This window comes from Nesoenas mayeri (assembly GCF_963082525.1).
Source record: "Nesoenas mayeri genome assembly, chromosome: 4".
Classification (NCBI taxonomy): Eukaryota; Metazoa; Chordata; class Aves; order Columbiformes; family Columbidae; genus Nesoenas; species Nesoenas mayeri.
The window spans coordinates 11,272,758-11,287,165 of record NC_137540.1 but is presented as its reverse complement, the minus strand read 5'-3'; the positions used below and the strand labels follow the sequence as shown (position 1 = coordinate 11,287,165).

General features: G+C 36.5%; 1 protein-coding gene across 3 annotated transcripts in view; it reads left to right on the top strand.

The window, feature by feature from the left end:
- The window catches only part of PDE5A (phosphodiesterase 5A), a gene marked incomplete at both ends in the record, with an annotated part of 60,996 nt that extends 55,448 nt beyond the window's left edge, over positions 1 to 5,548 (top strand). For all 3 annotated transcript variants that reach the window (XM_080343994.1, XM_080343993.1, XM_080343995.1), the window contains 4 exons: positions 368 to 431; positions 982 to 1,056; positions 1,575 to 1,658; positions 5,411 to 5,548. In XM_080343994.1, the coding sequence (XP_080200120.1) occupies positions 368 to 431; positions 982 to 1,056; positions 1,575 to 1,658; positions 5,411 to 5,548 (361 nt within the window). The remainder of the gene's footprint in view (positions 1 to 367; positions 432 to 981; positions 1,057 to 1,574; positions 1,659 to 5,410) is intronic.
- Between the last annotated feature and the right edge of the window lie 8,860 nt (positions 5,549 to 14,408).

The window sequence follows — 14,408 nt, the reverse complement described above, 5'->3', positions numbered from 1 at the left end:
CTATTCCTATTTCAGGCCTTGGCCATCATACTGTCAACAAAATGGCAGTCACTGCTAATGTCAGAAATAAATAAATGTGCTTGCTGTCTGTCCAGTAGCAAAGAGAATGAAACAGTTCATCTGATGTGAATCCACCAGATGACGCAGTCCAGATTTGCTCATTTCTGTGTGCTCTTTTCACACAGACAAAAGTCTACCGCATCATCAAGCCCTGGATATCTTTACAACTTTGATTTAATTTAACTTGTTGTTCTGACTTTGATGTTCCTAGAAATTTGATATTCTATTTTACTGATCACTTGACTTGGTGGCTACATACATTTCACAATACAGCAATTCATAGATTTCTTCCTGTTTTCTTCTGCAGAGCAATGCTGATGACTGCTTGTGATTTATCAGCCATAACCAAACCATGGCCAGTTCAGCAACGGGTATATGCTTAATTTCAAGATTTGCTAAATATAAACTTGGTGTAAGAGCTTCTGCTTCCTCCATCCAGTCCTCATGGCAAAGGCAGTGGTGGAATGCAGAGCCTTAAGTAGCAGTCCTTCAAAGTGCTGTATGCAGATTTAAGACTTTCTCAGGTCTTTGCAGCAAGATCTAGGCATTTAGCTATGTCACCATGTTAGCAGTAAATCAGGAATCTTTGTTCTTTCCAACATTTCTGTATTACTACAAGACAGTCAGCTGATACAACACACTAGTTAGTATCAGCTGACCTTTTCCTATGTGTTGATCATTCCAACTGTTCTCAGTGGTGAGAGGCCTAAGTGCCATTTTATCCACCTTGCTTTGTCGGAGAAATATCAGCACATGCAGATGTGTGCATGAAGAATTCTAAAAGTTAGCTGTTAAGCTGGAGAGTCTCATTATAGGGGGTCCCAATTCAATATATCCTGAAAAGAGGAAGCACAGGAACCAGTTTTGCTTGTAGGTAGCAAGGAAACTTTAAGAGTGCTCAATGTGCGAAATCTCTTACAGATTGCTGAGCTTGTAGCTGCTGAGTTCTTTGATCAAGGAGATAAAGAGCGGAAGGAACTCAACATAGAACCAACAGTAAGTGGCAGAATCATACAGAATCGCCTCTTTCAAAACGGCTTCCACAAACAGCACCACACATTCCTTTCAAAAGCCACTATTTCTCCCAGGGCCCAGAATATAGAACCAACTCCTTCCCTGTCTTCCTAGTAGTCAGTTTCCTTGTGTGGTTCCCAAACACCAACACTGTGTCATTATCTCTGAGCCAGAAGAACAGACAGCATTATTTCTCCTAAATTAGTATTACTAAATTGTCTAGGAAATACACTCCTAATTTGGTACCTTTTTGCACCCTATCCTAAACAAGTAAACTTGTCTGTTTCTCTAGATATTTGGGCTCTGTCAGTCCAAGGAACATTTCCTAAGGCTAGTCATGCACTCAGAATACCTGCACTGCAACATATGTAATGATACCCTGCTGAGCTTGCTGTGCTTTTTATGCTGCTGCTTTTTAGTTCCAGGCTGTCTCTTTGGTTTTCTTTGGGTTTTTTATTTAATGCATTTAAATACAGAGCTTGTTTACTTCTTATTTGCAGGATCTAATGAACAGAGAGAAGAAAAATAAAATTCCCAGCATGCAGGTTGGATTCATAGATGCTGTTTGTTTGCAGCTATATGAGGTATGGTGCCTACGAAAGAATTGTAAATATTAAAAACTAGAACTGCTTACTGAAGCCCCTAATAATTTCAGATTTAAAATTAGATCAAAATCAAATAAAAAACTAGTCCCCTAGTTAAAAAGGATAATATTTTTTGTTACATATTACATATGGTTCATTTGGAGAAAATATTACTTTTAGTATTTATCATTAATGGTATGTTTGTCTGATTAATATATTTTGTTATGTTTTTTAAAAACCTAGTGGTAATTGCTGTGCTCTGGGGACTTGGTGTTAGATCTCTGGGTTATATTCTGGATTCTGCCAGTAAGCTGCTATGATCATGAGGGAAAATCACAAAACTAACACTTTGCTATCTATGAAAAGAATGCTATCCACGTAGCGCATGGAAAAAAAAGTGTTGTTTAAGAGTTCTAAAGAATTCAGAATTCTTCATGCAAAAGGTGATATGCTACATATAGGAAATTTATCTAAGTTTGACATTTCCCATCCTATTTCTTTCTTTCTCTTTCATCACACACAAAAGCAGTGCATGAGAGAATTCATTGAAATATTATTCATCCTGGTCACAAACTGCATAAGCAGATATTTGGTCAGATATAGTGTGAAAGAAAACATAATGATTTCTGATTTTTTTTAAGCCAGTAAAGCACTAGAGTGAAAGCCTGTCCATTGAGACTGTAGCAAGTATTTTACAGGAACTGAGGTGAAAAAACAAAGGTGAGGAACAGATAGCTTCTTCCAATGGGAGGAATAAGGTGATTACTCAAATTTTTCCCTCTTACACAGTAGGCTTCTAAAAAGAATCCACATCCACCAGTTGGAAGGAAACAAGGGTAGAGGACAAAGAGGGAGCGACTAGCTGCTGCTGAAACTCACGTGCTTTTGTGCTGTAGAAACTGTGTGACAAGAAAATAAGGCAGCCTTTGCTGAGAAGACAGAATACTGTCTCTAGTAGGAGGTAGGCCACTGAAAGAAGACCCAGTATCTGTGGAAAGGTACAGACTATACAGATAATTCTTTGAACAGAAAACTTGACTAGGTTTGAATGCCCACAGCTCCACAGTCTGAATTCCTATACTCTTTATCCATTTATAAAAAGACCAGAACATTTTCAGTTATTTACTCTGAAATATGCACTGCAGCTTATGTCAACGGTTACCAAGTGTAAACTGTACCCAGCTCCTGTACAATTTGTCCAAGGAAACAAGGTGCATGAGTAAGTTCTAGCTGCCATGCTTCTGCTTTGTAACTGCAGCTTTGTTAAACCACAGTGAATACAAAGCCATTCCTGGTTAGCAGCCAAAAGCACCTACGAATGTTTGGTATCTTCTTCCTTCTCCTTAATTGGGGAAGAAAGAAGGAGAGGGTGTGTTCACAGGAGGGGCTCTACGCAGCATATTTTCATTCAAAACATGTTGCCTCTTACAGCTTCCAGTGTATCACTCTTGTCATCCTGTCTCACAGTCTGACCTGAACTGGAACAGTTGGTTGAGTGTCTGTGACTTTATGTAGTCTCAGAGTGTGACAGAGTGTGTCCTAACCTGACAGACAAGTGACAGTGACCAGTGCAGGGGCAGAGAGCACAAAAGAGAATGGGGCGCCTATGAGGAAGTGACAAAACCCAGAGTAGTACTGGGAAAAATCCAAGGAAGGGGCTGTGGTTTGAGCTGATCCAGTGTTTGTTTATTTTGACTGGAGTACAGGTATGGGATATTACCTGCTTACACAGGTTTTTGTTTTCTTCACTGAGTGATAAATGGTAAAACATACGAACAACTTCAGTGTTGCTTCGAAAATGAACAAACACACAGTTCAGTTTCCAATGTTCTAATGCTATAAATGGACACAATAAACAGGGTTGTAACAACAGCCTTTTCACTGTTTTCTTAGCTTTCATCCAGTCAGCAGGAGTTTGACACACAATGCAAACAGCACAGCAAGTATGTGACTTATCATGTTATTCAGAGTAGTTCAGATGTCAATGAACTGAAGTTCTGTGCCTTGTGTTAAGCTGGGGAACCAGTGCAGTTAAACTGAATTATCTACAACTCTTCCCTGAACAAAAACAAGAACAAACAAACAAACAAAAAAAAGAAGTGTGTTTCACTCTCCTCATAGTTTAACTGAAAAAAAGTGTACCATTTAGCAGTTTAAAATGCTGTTAAGATATATTCAGATAAATGAAACAGGGAAACTCCAGAGGGATTTGACAGCTCCATTCTTCTTACAGTGGTGTAAATCAAGAATAATTAAATCTACTGAAACTAATGAAGCAGTCTATAAAGTGAAAAGGAGCTATGAAGATACATATGCAAGCTGATAATTCAGTTGAGTCCCTATGTAAAGTTACAGGAGAATTAGAGATCGCTATGTCACGTTATTTGAATGAGACCTAAATTCCATGTGAAATTCTGACTGATTGTATATTTTCTATAGTGACCAGCAGGATTCTTCTCTGTGTACTTTACAGCCAGTCATAGTAGTTATACAATCAGTGGGCTCAAACATTCTTTCCCGCACTTGGCTGTCTCACACCATCTGAACTATTCAGCTCCCACTTTACACTTCTGAATAGTATGACTTCATTCCAAAAGCCAACAGAACCCCTTATGCAAGGAAGGACTGAGTGTCATTATAGTGTGAAGATACATTTTCACCACTTCCATCAGGAAAGAAAAACATACAAAAATGCTTTTGAATTGTTCCTTCATTTAAATTTTCAATTCTATATTTAAATATCAGAATCCAGTTTTCCTTCACTCTGATGTAGTAACAGCCACATCATGAAAAATACTTGATTGACTTCACTCACAGTTATTCTTAAAAGGCACTATTGTCAAATATAATTTATCTATCATGCTGTCTTGAAGTAGATATTTCTGGGAGAAGTCCTCTGAATCGGTTGACAAACCATCAGTGAATATGGTCACACTGACTATACCCGCTCTGTGTCTGATTACTGTTCAAGGTCATCCTTATGATCAGCCTTGCCTTACATACAAAGGGCTGGCTTGCAAACAAAGTCCATGCATACTACAGGGTGTTTCAAAAAGATGGACCCCATTCTGCTGAATTGCAGATTTAAAATTGGGTCCACCTTTTTGAAACACCCTGTACTTCACTAGAAATCCCGGACAGGTCACTTGTGCGTGGTACAACAAACTTATGGTGTCTTCTGCACCTATGCATCAAGTGCTGTATAGACAGTGCTGCTCAGTCTCATCTACACTAGTGCCAGGTAACTGTGTTCATGTTTGATGTGCAACAAGAAGCCTTCCTTAAAGTTCAAAATACAAGTTAAAATTTCAAGTATAGCTACTTAGACCTGATAATTCAATTCTAGTCTGTCTCATAGTAATCTTTTTGTTGTTAAATGTAATCTATTTGCTGATCTCTTCTCTCTGGTATCCAGCGATAGGACACATGAGAGTGGTTCAAAGCTGCACCAAACGAGGTTTAGACTGGGCATTAGGAAGCATTTCTTTACCGAGAAGGTGGTCAAACACTGGAACAGGCTTCCTGGAGACATGGTTGATGCCTCAAGCCTGTCAGTGTTTAAGAGGCTTTTGGACAATGCCTTCAACAACATGCTTTAACTTTTGGTCAGCCTTGAAGTGGTCAGGCAGTTGGACTAGATAATCATTGTAGGTCCCTTGCAACTGAAATATTTCTATTCTATTCTATTCTATTCTATTCTACTCTACTCTACTCTACTCTACTCTATTTTACATATTCTTAATTTATTTCAGGCACTAACGCATGTGTCAGAGGCCTGCTACCCTTTACTGGATGGCTGTAGAAAAAATAGGCAGAAATGGCAATCCCTAGCTGAACAACAAGAGAAGAATCTCATTAACGGAGAAAGCAATCAAGCCAAACGGAACTGAGATGCTGATTTAACAACCACAAGCTTACATAGAAGACGTAGTAATAAGAGAGTACTGCATTTTGCCAAACACTGTATGAATTTGGCTGATGTTTTGCCACTGCTGTATTATTTTTCCACATTTCAAGATATAGCATGACCATGTATATGCTAAGGTTATATAAAGATAGTATGTTTATTTTATTACATCTAATTGAGATGGGAAAAGATCTGCAAGGGTAGTTTTTGCTACCCTATTCCACAAGAAGGTACGAGTGCAGTTACTCGGCTGTCCCCAAGAGCCTATTACTTTATAGATGTATATAGTTTTTTAGGGATCATGTTGTGGCCAGTATCTTAAAGACTACTGCATTTCGCACCTTTTTTCCTCTTCCAATCTTGCTGTGCTGTTATAAACGTAACAAGCAGTCTTGCCTGTTCTCTTCCCAGAGGTTCAGAGGAAAGATTGGGACTAATTCTGGGAAGCCTAATCCAGCATATACTATGCTAACTTCTTTCAGCAGACAGAACTGGGCTTCAGAGTGAAAAAGCCCCACAATCTGTGCACCCAGTAGTTTTTTTGTTATTATTTTCTCTTTTTTTTTAAAAAAAAAAAAAGGTCTTAGTAAATGTCTTACATTTGGAGAAAATTTTAAAAACCCTGTGAATTACTAGGCAATGGGGGTCTTAGGAGTTTTGTGGTAGAAGGGTCATAATTATCCATGGGTAATGGATAATTATAAAGCTCTTGAAGGCTGATGAAATGTCACAACATAACTGACAGGCTGTCATGGAAGAATGGCTCCCATAGAAGGCTACAAGAAGCACACAGAAAAATGGAAACTAAACACGATCATTTTTATATGGTGGTTTTAACCTCATTTGGAAGCTGAATTTGACATTATCGTAACCAACAGCCTGAATCATGGGCAGGAAGAGTAGAAGAGAATGTGACTGCAAGAGCAAGAGATGAAAATCTGAAGCAGAATGACACCAGGATGGGACACTTCTGGTGACTATCAAAGACCGATTCTTTAGGCCAGTGCTATTATGAAATGGCTATGACCACTTTGAAAAAGATTTCTGTTAACAGCTTTTAAAAATCATTTTTAGCATTAGTTAATGTTAATGATGATTAATCACAGTGTCTCAAATGAATATGAAAGAATAAGAATAAAGAAAAAAAAAAATAAGGAATAAGAAAAAAAGAAAAAAAAATAGCCAAGAATGCTACAGGGATTTGCCATTTGTATATGAGGCATTAATGTTCAGAAAAGTAAGACATCATTTAATTTGCACTAAGAAAAAAGTGGTATTGACATTTTATTTAAATGAAGATGACTAATAAAAATTAGTTTGAATTAGGAACCAATTCAAGAAAATACATGCATAAGACAAACACCAAAATAGTAACACAAAGAAAGTGCTATTCTTTGGGTGGATAAGATTAGGAGATTAATGTCAGCAATCTAAAACTGGTTAGCAGTATGTGTAACTTTGGCTGCACAGACACACAGAAATTGTTATTTTTTTAATCTGTAGTAATTATTTTTCAGTTAAAATCAGCAACAGTATTTGGCAAAAGTGATACATTTTGGATTATACTTTGAAGTATGGGAGTTTATGTCTATCACAGTAACATAGAAAATTCTAGTTGGAAACAGCAACAAATTTTTCTTCCCAGGAGATTATCAGTCCCCTCTTGTAAGAGCTGGTCAGAAAGTGAAAACAACGTCTTTTTATCAGTCTCTGCATTTAAATAAACGATACAAGACGCTAATAAAAGACAGAGCAAATGTTTCAAAATAGTCTCAAAAACATTCAAAATGTTTCGTAGTTTTTTTTTTTTAATGTTGAATAAAGTATTCTGGTACTCTGCAGCATTTCTGTCAACCTAGATTATTTCTCATGGATTAAATCCTATCTCAAATTTCTCTAATGACTACCAATAATATATTATTGCAGCTGATTTTGAAAACGTTTTTATACAAATGTACTTCTCCTGATTTTTTTTCCAGATTTTAAAAAAACAATGGAATTCAACAATAATTATGAATTCCAGGGCTACTGTTATGCAGTGTTCCATATGTGTATTTATATACATACACAGTACAATGTGTGCCTAGTATGTCATAGCTATGCAGAAAAATGACAGCAACCTGTCCCCCTGGCAGACGCCCCTACAAAAAGTTTTTAGGTACCTTCTGATAAATAGGAAACTTTGCTTCAAGATTTTCATAGTCCTTGTATATTTTTTTCCTTGAATGCTTGAGATACTGAAATATACTTATTATGCTAACTGATGAGATATGTATTTAAGATAATATGAATCAAGTATATGTATATAAAGGTGTATTCTTGCTAGTATGGTTGAGACTAGTAATTCACAGTGACAACACGGCAAATCAACTACGGTGATATTCCAATGTAGTGACATATAATTTACATTAAGATCCCAGTATGCAGTATGCCTTTGCTATATTGTGTGTTCAGCAAAGCTTTACTACGACATAGAACTATTACAAAGCAGTTCTGGATTCACACCTTTAACTTGAAAGAAATGGGCGTGACGTTGCATCTTTTCAAAGGTTCACTTAAAATGAACACAGTTATACAGTTATGTGCATGTATTTAATTACATATTTGTACACATCCCACAGAATCTCCTCCACTATAGAGATCAGCAGTTATACAGTTCCTAGTAAATAAACCATTTAAATGTCATAATGCACCTGTATCTGTATATATTCCTACAAAAATCAACCCCTTTAAACTACTGGTTTAAGAACCTTAAAAGCATAGATTGCTGTACTTAAATTTAGAGTTGATCAAATTGTTTATATAGTGTTTTACTCTGCCTGAATACAAAGTCAGAGTGTGCTGGGTTTGTGTCATTTGTGTCAACTGTTCGCAGAAATTGCTATTTTTGTTCATAATGTAAATAGGTGACAATATGAAAAAAAGCCAGGCTGTTTTCTGCCTGAAATTCATTGCCTTCAGAATTCAATATTTTCAAAGCCAGCTAATGGATTACACCCATGCAGCTGCCATCAATTTCATAAAGAGTTCCGTATGTAATTATTTTCGTCAGGTCTGAAACATATTCTCCCCTAACTTATATTGTCATGATGAAATTGAGTTTGTCACTTTTTCAGTCCATTAAAGCCATTGTGAAATTTGATATTTAAGTCTTCCTGTATAGAATTTGTCCCACTAATTTTTAATACTTGTCTCAATGAAGATATCTAAGTTAGTATCCTACTTGTTCTCAGATACATTTTCTTTTAAAGTCACTCCACAGCACAGTTTAATGCTTAAAGTACACTTTTCTTTCTGTTTTTCTTCCCCTTCTGAAAAAATAACTTCTCATATGTGTTAACATACACCAAACTACTGATTAACCCTACCTTTTCTAATTAAATTAACAGTGAGGCTCTTACACTTTTGCAACAAGTTAGTCACATGTCCCATATTAGCTGTAGAATGTATAGGTTTTCTCTTCTGTCACAAAATAAAATAAAAGAAGGGGAAAAAAACTTAATGTTGATTTTGGAGACAGTATCGATTTTTAATCGGTAGAAGTTTGAAGTTAAGAGCAGATTATTCTCACATATTTGCAGAATGCAAGTACAAGTGGGCAAGTGATAGAAGTGAATAATCTATTCCAATGATGACCAGCTGATCTCCCTTTAGAGGAGGGGACTGAAGCCTGATTTTATGCATCACCCTCTGTCAACTGGTTGCATGTAAAGATAAACTTTTGAACTCCAGTCCAAAGCACTTTATCTGGCAGCAGCATGAGCTGCCAAAATTAGAACACTAATCAATATATTACATTTTTCAAAATTACTGGATAACTGGTTTTCCAACCATTATACAGGAAGATTATGAAAAGCCAGATTTAGCCCCTTAAAATTAGGGGATGCTTTGCTGAGTGATCTGCTTGGTGCTGCCTGCAGTTGTGCATGAGAAGATAGCAGAGAGTTTTGATGGAAAAAAATGCCTCACTCATAATAAATTCATACATTTTCAAAGGTTTTATAGAGACCTAGTATTTCAGGAAAATTTTTGCATTTGCTTTAGTTAAGAGTCTCGTTTCTGTGATGCTGTAGCTTCTTCATGTCAAGTCACATGCAATTTACACTCCAAAAGGTTTCAGCTTTATTTCACAGTTCCCTGCTTTACCTCTTCATGGACTTGCACTAATAAGCTTGCACTAATAAGCTTGAACATTGGAGCTTGAATAAAAAAATGAGTTTGGCCAAAGTATAAGAATTAATGATGGCTGGATTTGGGGGTTCGGACTCCCACGAGAACAAGAAACATCACAGAATCTGGTCTGGTAATTAGTGACACTTGCTCAATGCAGCAAATTGTGACAGCAGGAGATTTTATCTTTGGCATTGCTAGATGAATGGAAATTGCATGGGAAAGTGTATTTTCCACATAAAGAAGTCTGTTTCCATAGAGAAACTCATATATAAGTACCACTGTTTGTAAATGTGTATTTATGTGACAATGCTATATAATAGCTAGTTTCCACTAACCTTCACAGCACGAGCTTGCCATGCCAGGGCCTCAGGCACGCTCAAATGCCCATCTGAAGTCAATTATATGATTCCCATTTATGTCAGTGGGAGCTGGATTGAGCTGTAAAGAAAGAGAAAAAATGGGTCAAATCCACCTTTTTTACCTGTAAAGAGGGACCAAACTCTCATCCTTGGTAACACCTGCCTCACTTGCTCTTTGCTGTATTCAGCTACTCCTGCTGATGCCCACGGTACCTTACAGATGTAACTGAAGTTAGAATTTGAGCCCTCTATGTATTCACGTGGCAGACACTTGCATGTGTCTCTTGAAGAATGTAGTGTGAAATGCACTGTAAATATTTTTAATATACATTTCTATTGTAGTTTAATAAAAATCTTAATCACAGACACTAGCCACTGAGTTTGTCCATTTGTATTCTGTCTTTTAAATATATTTGAACAAATACATAATTTCTGGGCACAGTATGTTTGTACTAGGTTAAGGGGGTTATTCTGTATATTATTTTATGCCTTTAAGTAGTATTAAAGTCTTCAGAATTCTATGTGTTCTCGTTTGCTTCCATCCTATGACTACTTAGTAAAACTAGTTTCATTACTTAAGAGAATCATTAGTCTTACTTACTGTACAGCTGACAGAGAACAGAGTCAGGTTGTTTTCTGTGGTCAGACTGCTGCTAATTACTTATTTCCTCATTCTTCTCTTTGTACTGTTTTCATGCTTTTTAAAATAACAAGGATGATGTCAAATTTTACTGTTTGTTAATTAATATGATTGAGGTCGAATTTTCAACACCTCATTGTTCCCTGGTTCAGTTTTGTTGGGTTTTTTTTAATATATATTTTACAATAACTTCTCTAGGTTCTAGAAATCCTGAAGAGAAAAGCTTTACTATTAATATCAAGACATTTCTAACATAAGCACTACTGAGATGAGCCAGTGATACAGTACTTCTTGTACTGTACAGTACTTCTTGTACCGCAAAAAATAATTCACTGCTACTAACCACTAGAGAGCACTGCGGCTACACTTATTAGGACCTCTCAGAAATAGGTTTATTGGATAAGTAGAGCTGGCAAATACAACTGTTACACAGATCCATCCTCATCCCCAGCCCCCAAATATCGATTCCTGGGGTATCATGTAAGAAAGACTGAAATAGTCAACCAAACGACTTCAAACAAAACTTATTCTGAAAAACTTATTTTTGACAATAAAAGCTGCATCATCTACAAACTGCTAATCCCAGAAGTAATTCTAGACCAATGGGCTTCTTGGCAGTTTCTGCTCTTTGCCTATTAGGTTCTCCACAGGAACACTTCTGGCTTGGCTTTTTTTAGCTCTAGGCAAAACCAAAAAGTATGTACATCTCTGACAAACAACAGTCTCATTCAAAAAGTTATGAAGGGCCAGATTTAGTTCAGCACAAAACACAAGTACTGTTTGCTTGAACCAACTGCAATTTATGAGTGCAACTGAACAACTGTCTATGTATATCTACATATCTCAGGTAACCATTTGCTGTCGGGACTACCGTCTTCCCGGCCCACTCACCAAGCCTGCCATGCTCCTCGTTAGTCTTTGCTGGCCTATGGAATGTCTGAGTTCATTTCTGAGAAATGGCACAGTTTTCAACAGGAGTACTGGAGTACATTCCTTATCCAGCCCAGAAAATAATATAACCTTGAACTAGGGCATTTTTATTGAAGAGGTTAAAAAGAATATTACACTGACTGTCACATCTTGCACAATTACAATGGCGTTTTAACAAATGGAAAAGACAGTAGCTCCTTCCGCTGACCGCATTTGTAGTAACAGTGGTGACAGCTATTGCTGACATGTATTTCACATTCCTGTGAAATCTCATCCTTTAAGATTTTTAGGAAATACTTCAACTGTATGAGTTTGTTACAGTAGTAAGCTTTGGGATCTAAGTTTATAGAATCTGGTAGCCATTGAGTTTTTTAGCCCTTCAGAGAACAGTAGCATTTCTTAGCACATACAGAATTTAGAACTTCTATTTCAGTTGTCAAATATCACAATTTGTAAACACAGTAAATTTTCACTTCACTATTTACAATTCAGGATTTCTTTAAATACCTGACTGCATGTTTTCCCCCATTATTCCAAAGCTCTTTTTTTAGTCAACACAGAAATTTATTTTCACCTTTCCCAAAAGACTGGACTGTTCTCCAAAAAGCTGTATTACTTTCTGTTCTGATTCTGTACTATCAAGTAAAGTGCTCTTTCCTACTGAAATATGAAGCTAATCAGTTCAGCCATAGCTTGCTACTACCCACCCAGTGGTTCATAACGGATGATAAACAGTTCTGTACTTTACAGAAGTTTCTTTTGTTTATCATAAAAGATCTTTAACAAAAACTAGGAGTGAAATCCATGGTTAAATCATACACATGATACATTCATATGCAGGCATTTCAGAATCCTTTTTGGTAGTAACTGAATCAAGTCACTGGCACATTATTTTATTATATATATGGCTTTTAATGGAAGTTCATTTTGCAGATAAGTAGGGAAGTTAATTTGATCAAGGTCACATAGAAAGTCCATTTCTGAGCTGGAAACAGAACCTGAATCTGGGTTCCTGTCGTGCTTTTACATGAGACATGAGGAAAATAATGTTTTGTGTTCAAGCCATCTTTTTCTTTTGGATATACAAACACGTAATTACCTGAGCCATACTCTCACTTTTACGTAATGCTCAGAAAAAGTCACTATTTTACAGATGAGATTAGATTCAAGTCATTAATCTCAATAATCACAATAATCTGTGGTGGACTTTGGAACTATATCATAATCAAGAGAAAACATGTATGATCAGCAAATAGGTATGCTGAAATGAACTAAAGGTCCAGCTCAAATTTTGGAGAAACTGGAAAGACAGATGCAGACTTTCAATACCATACATTGTTAACTCATTGGACTACAACTCTATCCCACCCTTTGATCACACTTCATATTCTGAACAAAAAGAAACTACTTCCTTAAATTTGCCTGCTACTAAGTATTTGCCTGGAAAATACAAGAATTTTAAGATATGCATTTAAATACCTTGGCAATTAGATAAGTGTGACACAAAGCTCTATGAGTTAACTGGCACATCAGCCTGTATGTGACAAGTGACAAATGGCACTAATACTCAGAGATTCATATGACCTTCACTGGAAAAGCACACATTTTTATTGGCAATAGTTCAGTGTCACTCCCTTGTCACTGAAACTCTGCTAGATTCTACCATTCCAGGTAATCCTGGGATTTATTTTATCATACACTAATTGATGAAATAAACAGCAGAATTGTTATTGCTTTAAGAAAATCCTGCATTTGGCTTCTACATTTTTTTGACTTGGAGCTTATTAGCTCATGCACTTCAGTTCTCTCTGGTATGTGCTCTCAAAAACACGCAGCATTTCAAAGACCAGAGCCATTATATGCAAATGAAAAAGGAGCATATACAGACACATAGGAATAAGTTTTAAGATCCACAGCCCACTACTAATTAATCAGACAAATGGATCTATACTGACTGGAAATTTCTAAGTAATCTTCAAATGTTGAATCTTCATGTCGAACAGATTGCATCAGCAGCAGCATCCAGGAGTTTCTCCTTGAACCAAAATAAAAGGAGAAATTAGCAAACAGGCAACTGGAGTAAGATAAAATCTAGCCCAAGTATGTTCTAATCCTGCTGCAATACAACATCCCATTGCAATACATACTATGAAATTATTTACCCACAGCATTAATTAGGCTACATCAAGCTCCTTGTTGGTAGGCCACCCCTACTTATGATGAAGTTGGCTTTACTGAGGTAGAATTGTCTGTTTATCATATTGATATGAATTTGAGTATTGCGGTTTAAACGCTTAATGAAACTTCACAATAAGGTATCCTGAGGCACTTAAATCCATCCCAAGACATATAGAAGAATCACAAAGTAAGAAAACACACATAAACACAGCCAAATCAGCTGAAAACTATTTTAATATAATAATATTTACAGAAGTATATTATGTTTATGCTGGCACCAAGCCAATATCACTCCACAGTAAAGCTGAGTTCTACCACCTTAGATAATTTTATGCAGAAAAACTTGAAGACAAGCCACAAAACAATAAATGGGATAGATGAATATTAACCTATTGCAAAATATTTTTTGTCACCCTGCTCTTTGGAACCTCATTGTCAATTACCATCATAATACAGCTTGGTATGATTATCACGGACTGGCACGATGAGAGTGGCATAACCATATAAGTTAATAATTTGTTTCCACCCACTTTGTTTAAAGATCAAACTTCAAGTTAATAAGT